The sequence below is a fragment of the Gorilla gorilla genome, chromosome 9 (genome assembly GCF_029281585.2).
Source record: "Gorilla gorilla gorilla isolate KB3781 chromosome 9, NHGRI_mGorGor1-v2.1_pri, whole genome shotgun sequence".
Taxonomy (NCBI): domain Eukaryota; kingdom Metazoa; phylum Chordata; class Mammalia; order Primates; family Hominidae; genus Gorilla; species Gorilla gorilla.
In genome coordinates this window covers 141,804,656-141,811,705 of record NC_073233.2, presented here as the reverse complement: position 1 = coordinate 141,811,705, position 7,050 = coordinate 141,804,656, and the positions used below count along the sequence as shown (strand labels likewise).

At 47.7% G+C, this 7,050-nt stretch overlaps 1 protein-coding gene across 4 annotated transcripts in view; it reads left to right on the top strand.

Annotated features, from left to right (window-relative positions):
• Positions 1–1,458: 1,458 nt before the first annotated feature.
• Positions 1,459–7,050, top strand: part of SPATA19 (spermatogenesis associated 19) — a 47,927-nt gene continuing 42,335 nt past the window's right edge. For 2 of the 4 annotated variants that reach the window (XR_002007725.3, XR_002007726.3), the window contains exons 1-7: positions 1,459–1,615; positions 1,794–1,850; positions 2,341–2,472; positions 2,641–2,732; positions 4,406–4,472; positions 4,863–4,938; positions 6,159–6,258. Coding sequence is in view for 2 of the 4 variants with exons in the window: in XM_019035965.4 (XP_018891510.1) it covers positions 1,538–1,615; positions 1,794–1,850; positions 2,341–2,472; positions 2,641–2,732; positions 4,406–4,472; positions 4,863–4,938; positions 6,159–6,223 (567 nt within the window). In the remaining 2 variants the exon portion in view is untranslated. Of the gene's footprint in view, positions 1,616–1,793; positions 1,851–2,340; positions 2,473–2,640; positions 2,733–4,405; positions 4,484–4,862; positions 4,939–6,158; positions 6,338–7,050 lie in introns of those variants that run through there. The other 2 variants (XM_019035965.4, XM_019035966.4) reach the window with 2 other exon arrangements.

The following is a 7,050-nucleotide window of genomic DNA, read 5'->3' as shown; positions in this document are numbered from 1 at the left end:
TTTTAAATATTCAAAAATAAAATTACATCAGTAAGGATGAAAACATAAATTTTAGGGGATAGCTGTAGAAACAGAGATGTTGACAGGTAATTTCATCTGCTATTTTACAATTTCCAGTCTTCCTCGGAATTAGGTTGGGGCCATAGGACTAGTTCTAGATCAAAAGCTCTAAGTAGGAGCCTCTGAGCTGAAAGGTCGAACACTGACCTGATTCCTCTCTGTGCTCTCTTCCCTGCTTTGGCAGTCATGGAGGTCATGTCCTCTGAATGTGGACCTGTGAGTCTCCACATGGCACACAATTGCTCTGAAATTACCCAACTTGCACGAGAGCGTTTGAGAGTGAGAAATAAACATTTTTGATTTGGAGATTGGTTTGTTGCCTCAGTCCTCAGCAGAGCCTAGCCTATTCTGACTATGTCAGGGATGATATAAAATTGAGGCGAATTGTTGAGAGGGAAGACGTGTAGTGGCTGTATCAGGGGAATTGGAGAAAGTGATAAAAGGTTTTCTATAGTCCTGAGAAGAATAAACGTGGGAAAATTTATGGAATATTAGAGTTAGAAGAAAGCTAGGGACACAACTTTATCCCTTTCAGTATAAGACAAAGAAACTCAGACCAGAGGGACTAATGATTAGGTCAAGAGCACATGACAAGTTGTTGCGGGACAGGTTGTTACTGGTGGAGGGTGTTCAGGTTCTTGGCATCTTAAACAAAGAAATGGACAAAACACACAAACAAAGGAAGGAAAGAATGAAGTAACAAAGGCAGAGATTTAATGAAAATAAAAGTACACTCCACAGGATGGGAGCAGACTGGTTACAGAATTTTCTGGGGTTTAAACACCCTCTAGGGGTTTCCCATTGGTTACTTGGTATATACCCTATGTAAACGAAGTAGTGGCTCATGATCAGTCTGATTGGTTGCGGAAAGTGACCAATCAGAGGCTGAAGTGAAGTTATAAAGTTATATCTCTATGCAAATGAAGACCTGGCCCACAACCAGCCTGATTGGTTGTGGGAGGGGAGCAATCAGAGATACTTTCAGTTTTTCATCTGCCATGCAGAAAGGGAGAGGGTTGCAAAGGGAGTAGCCTCTGGTCTTTTTGTTACTTGGGCATGGAAAGTTGGGGTTTTCCTTTTGATTTAGTTCTAGGAAGTCAGTGTAAATCGGCCTTAGGTTTCCTGGCTCCAGACCCCATCCTCCTGCCTCAAGGTGAGCTCCCAAATTAGTGCTTTCCCAAGAAAAGAATTCAAGGGTCAGCCAGTGGTGTTAGACAGCAATCTTTTATTCAATGGTTCTGCTCCTTGAAGCAGGGTAACTCATAGGCAGTGCACCCAGAGCCTGAAATGCAGGGGCTCTTGGCAACGGCATTTATACTGACATACATCATTTTCAAAGGGATGCCATTGTCACATCACCATGGGTCAGCCAATCAGGTGGACACCTCCCTTCAATGACCTTCCTGTCCCATAGGAGTTCTCAGGCAGCTTCAATGGAAGGAGGGAGCCAAGAAGGGGGCCTGGTATACATTCAAAGATGATAATTACGACATGGATTGTGTATATTCTTGCTCGGAAAGGTGTAGGGCTTCCCTTCCTACCAATAACCAGTTCGGTAAGCAGCTTGGTGGTAGTCACATGGAATAATTTTTCATATATCTTCTCCCCCTCTGGGACCCTGCTGCACTTCAGAGAGATCTTACAAATAAATTTGAGTAACAGTTGTGGGGGGTGGGTGGGAAGAGCTGAGTTTCTAGGTTTTCTGAGGTCACCAACTTGCCAATTTGTTCCAGGACATTGACGTTGTGGAAAGCGAGGCTGTGTCTGTACTACATCATTGGTTGAAAAAAGTGAGTAAGATTTCTTTATGACTCAGGATATCCAAAATCCTAGAGAAGTGGTCTCAGTGAGTGTGGGGATCTGGACTTCCTTCTTCATGGAACTGGAACTCAAGTTTTTTGCCAGACACCCTTCCTAGATTTGAGTCTAATTTCTTCACATGTGCTGGAGGACACTGTGGCTTGTGTCCTGGCAGGAAATGTGTTAGCACCACTACTAACGCCGTCCTGCTTCTCAAGCATCCTGGCTTAAGGGTTTCAGCTGCATCCTTCCCAGCTCAAGGGTGTCTCAGGAACACCTTGGGATAGGGCCAGGGACTTAGGGAGTTCTGAGGACTTTACAGGGAAGTAGCTTATTGCGGGAACAGTGAGGTAAGGAGTGTATGTGTGTGAATATGTGGTGTGTGAGTTGTGATGGAGAATGAATAAAAGGGAAGGAAGAGGAGAAGACCCAGGGTTGGATGCAGAGTGACATTTTCAGAGGGAATTTCCCACCTTTCAGACAGAAGAAGAGGCTTCTCGGGGCATAAAGGAAAAGCTGTCCATCAACCACCCTTCCCAGGGTGTAAGGGAGAAGATGTCCACTGACTCCCCTCCCACCCATGGCCAGGACATCCACGTGACCAGAGATGTGGTAAATGAGAGTTTGAGAACTTGCCTGGGAGTAGCGGTGAGGGAGAGGGGAGAGGTGGGAGGTGCACCGTAAATGATTCTGGGCAAGGGTGAGGCCCTCGTCTGGGCTCTGTGCCAGCCCAGTTGGCCACACTGGGCAGGAATCACATGGACCCTCTGGATTTCCCAGGTGAAGCACCACCTCTCTAAGTCTGATTTGTTGGCAAACCAGAGCCAAGAGGTCCTAGAGGAGAGAACACGAATCCAGTTCATAAGATGGAGGTAAGGTATCCCACTTGCCCTGGGCGAAGGAAGGGGAGGGAGAGATGCGCAAGCCCCTCTCTTCACGAACCCTCAGATGCTCTTCTCTAGAGATGTCGTCTTTGGCTGACAAATTCCTCAGCCTTGCTTTGGGGTCTTACGGGAATATCCTTGCTATCTTGAAAGCCCAGCTCATTTCTACATTTTTAAATGACTTGAGGGGTTGGAAAACTGGGCTTGCACTCCATTTCTTAAATGCTTCTGAATACATTTCAGACTTCTGTTATTTTTGCACTTGAGTTGCTCAGAAGTGGCTGCACTTTAAAGAGCTAAAAGAAAATAAGCTCTTAAAATGCAAAAGCCAAAGTTCTCATCTGCAACTGAGGTGTGGGGAGGCTTCCCAGCGCCCGAGGCTAGAATTCTGCACTCGGTTATGGCGGCTTCGCCAGCGTCCCGGGTGCCTGCCAGCTCACAGCCGTCCCCACTGCCTCTCGTGGCTCTGCAGATGCTGAGCCACGAGGCCCAGGGAGCTGGCCTGAAGCCATCACGCTTCAGACAGAGGCTTTCCTATTTCCTTTCCTGCACCTGTGTTCACTGGTGGTCTCTGGAGCACATCAGCCACCCCTTCCCAGGAGAGGGACTGAGGGCTTAGACTGGTCCTCTGGGAACCTGAAGGAGACTTCTCCCCTTCCTCCTCTCTTCCTCCTTTCCCTGCCGCATCATTGGTGTTGATCTGTTGTATCAAGGAGGCTCCATTTCTCAAGAAATGGTTTCCATGTGCTTACCCCTTCTAGTGGCATCTGCCTTTTAAGAAGACTCAAATTTCATAACCAAAAGGAATAACATGGTGGGATCTGAGAGCTCCCTGGGAAAGAGTTTTTTTGGATGGGAAGCCTTCTGAGGCCCCTAAAATCATAAATGTTGTTGATTATAATCCAGGCTTTTCTGTGCCTGACGTGGTTGTGCTATGGAATTGCGGACATTGTGCTCCTTGGTTTGGATAACACACACATCATCTTCCAATATTTTAAAAATCTCGGCTGTATAAAAAAACTAGGTTTAAGCTTTTGAGACAGGCTACAGGAATCAGTCAATTATCTACATATAATTTTTCCACTCTGGATTTTCTACAAAGATTTTAAACCAAAAGCCTCCGCCTATCTCCCCTGACAACCCACTGGTTTTGGTGTCCCCCTCTTATTTCAGTAAGTATATAGTCAGGAAATATATATATCCCTTTATGAAACAAAGCAAGGAGGCTCCCCAGGGGACCCCACAGCTTCCTCGCTGTAGGCTTTCCTAGAAGCATCTCTGAACCACAGTGGGTGTGGGGTGATGCAGGTCATCAAGAGCTGACGATAGGAGAGGAATTCAGAAGACTGAATTCAGAAGGGTGAATTTCACGGCTCACGAGACCACTGCCTGCTGCCTTTAGTAAGGGCGCTCAGCTCTGTGTCCCTGGCTATCCCTGGGACAGTCTGCTACCTGTTCAGCATTACTGGGGGCTCAAGGGTACCTGGTTAGTAAAAAAAAGCTTTGTGCTCATGAGTCAAGAAGGGGGAGAGACCAGCTCAAAAGTTCATGGTGTCAGGGCAAGAGTCATTGTTTGCAGGATCCCATCTCTAGCAGCTCTCTATGCCTGTTAAGAAAGAAACTCAGATCCCATATGCCAATGTACGAATGGCCTTTTGCAGCCACACTCGTATCTTCCAAGTGCCAAGTGAGATGACAGAGGACATCATGCGAGATCGAATAGAGCAGGTGAGACGAAGGTAAGCTGTTTGGAACTGGTTGATTTGTGTTCCTGACTGGGGGCAGGTAGGGTGGGGGTGACTGCTGGGTTTCCCGCCCACACCCAGCAATGCTGTCTCTGGTATGCCAACATCAAGAGCAGGGACACACAGTTCCCAGGGCTGCGTCTTGTCTTCTGTGCTCCACATGACAGGGCTTTGCCAGCCTCCCATGGTGTCTGCCAGTGCACAGAAGGGCTCCAGGCTGTGGGCCTGTTCATATGACTGTGCTCCCAGGTCCAATGCGGCCACGGCCTAGGCACGGCCTGCCCTCCCACCGCAGCCCCTGTGCCGTGGTCTGGGTAGGCTCTGCTATCAGGCAGCCTCCCTCCACCTGGCCCTTCTCCTCTGTCCCCTGCAGCATATCCCGTCTTACAGATGTCTCAGCTCAGGACTTCAGTATGAGACCCTCCTCCTCAGACTGCTGAGAGCAACAGGTGAGAGAGCTGACGGATGACGAACTGGGCAGAGAAGATGGTTATCCTGGGCAGTGGGAAGGGGCACTGCAGCTGGGAACTTGGTAAAGAGGCTTAGCTTTTCCTTACTGGGGAGGGGCCTGCACTCAGGGCCAGTAGTGGGAGAGGAGGGCTGGCTGCCTTAGGCTCCCGCAACGCCTCTCTTAAGTTTGTGGAAGGACTAGAAGTCAAATTTGATTGGTTTCCTGACTCTGTGGTGTCAGAGAGCACTGCCTCTCCATCATTCATGGGCCCAGGCTTTCGTGTTTAGGAGGTTGTGGTGGAGCCTGCAATTTTGCATTTCTAAAAGTTTCTGGGCATTGTCACCGCTGGTCTGCTGACCTCACCTTGAGTCACAGATTGTAGTGTCAGGAGTGATGCTGTATAAGTTTTAGATCTGCCACCAACTTGTGATGTGACTTTTGGTCCCATGGCCACTTGCCTTGTGCTTGGCCCAGTGGTCACACGGGGGCTGTTTATGAGGCCCTGGGAGGCGGAAGGCCAATGGCAGGATAAACAACCACAGGAGCTATCCGGGATGCAGCCCCTGAGCCTGTGGTGAACAGCTGTGCTGACCATCCTGGGGCTAAGGGAGAGATTTAGGCACAGCGACCTCAGCATGCTTACAGGAAGGCTGTTGGAGAGCAGTACTGGCATTTATCAAGCACTTACTGTATATCAGCTTCTGCACAAGGTAGTTTGTCAGGGTTTATCATTTGATCCAAAAACAACCTTAAGAGAGGGCGTTGTTGTACCCATTATACAGAAGGCAGAACTTAAGTCAAGCCCGGGAGCAGATGCTGGGTTCCAATTCAGCTCCACCATGGGCAAGTTACATAATGCCACTGTGCCTCAATTTCCTCAATGCAACAGAGTATCTACTTTGGAGGGTTGTCTTGGGGGTGATGGTGTCTAGCGCATGGTAAATGCCGCATCAATTGTTTGCTCATATTACTAGAGAAGAACAGGAAGTGCTGGGAGGGTACACAGTTCGCAGGGGCTTCTGAGCTGGAAGAAACAGACTCAGGCTTCAATTCCAGCTGCCTGATGCACCACTGTCGATTCTTCCATGGGTTTCTGCTCTCTAGATGGAGCTTTGGGAACGCGGAGAACAGTGGGGTTACAGGGAGTCATCATCAGCCCTACCCCTTGGCCAATCACATCTCCCTGCTGTGTCCCCTGGGCATTTCTCTACCTCCTAGGTGGAAGTCCTTCAGGGTCCAGCAGCAACCTGTATCAGAAGAACATCCTTCTCTGCTTGACCTGAAGAAGGGCCAGACCTGGGCAGAAAGACTCCAGCAGGTGAGCTCTTCATGCGACAGTGTCAGCACTGGAGTCTTCTTGCTGAACTACGAATAAAGAGATGTGCTACTTAACAACCCGCCCTGTTGCTGGTTGGGGTGCTGTGCCATTCATTTGTTCATTCATCAGACACTGAGTACCTCACAGGCCTGGCTCTGGGGACACATGACTTACAGCCTTGAGGGAGACAGACAGCAGCTGTTCCAGCAATGTGACAATGGCGATATTGGTGCTCCTGGAACATAAGAAGGAGTGCTCTGTGGCTGGGGCAGGGAGAACTTTTTGAGGGAAGTGTGCTGGTTTGTTTCAGATATTTATGTTATCTGCACTTATTCCTTCTCTAGCTCTCTTCCTTTTTAATGTAGATTTGAGTTTCTGCCCTATATCCTTTTCCTTCTCTTTGAAGAACTCCTTTTAACGTTTCTTGCAAGGTAGCTGTACTAGTGACAATTTCCCTCAATTTTTGATGGTTGGAGAAAGTCTTTATTTGTCCTTCTTTTGAAGGGTAATTTTGCAAGATACGGAATTCTAGGCTGACAATCTTTTTTTCTTTCAACACTTAAATATTTTACTCCACTCTCATCTTGCTTGTATGGTAACCGAGGAGAAGCTGGATATAATTTCTGTCCTTGTTCCTCTATAGATAAGGTGTTTTCCCTTTCAAGAAATTTTGTCTTTGATTTTCTGCAGTTTGAATGTGATATGACTAGGTATAGTTATTATTGTTATTATTATTATTATTTTTTGCATTTATCTTGCTTGGTGTTCTCTGAGATTCCAGGATCTGTTGTT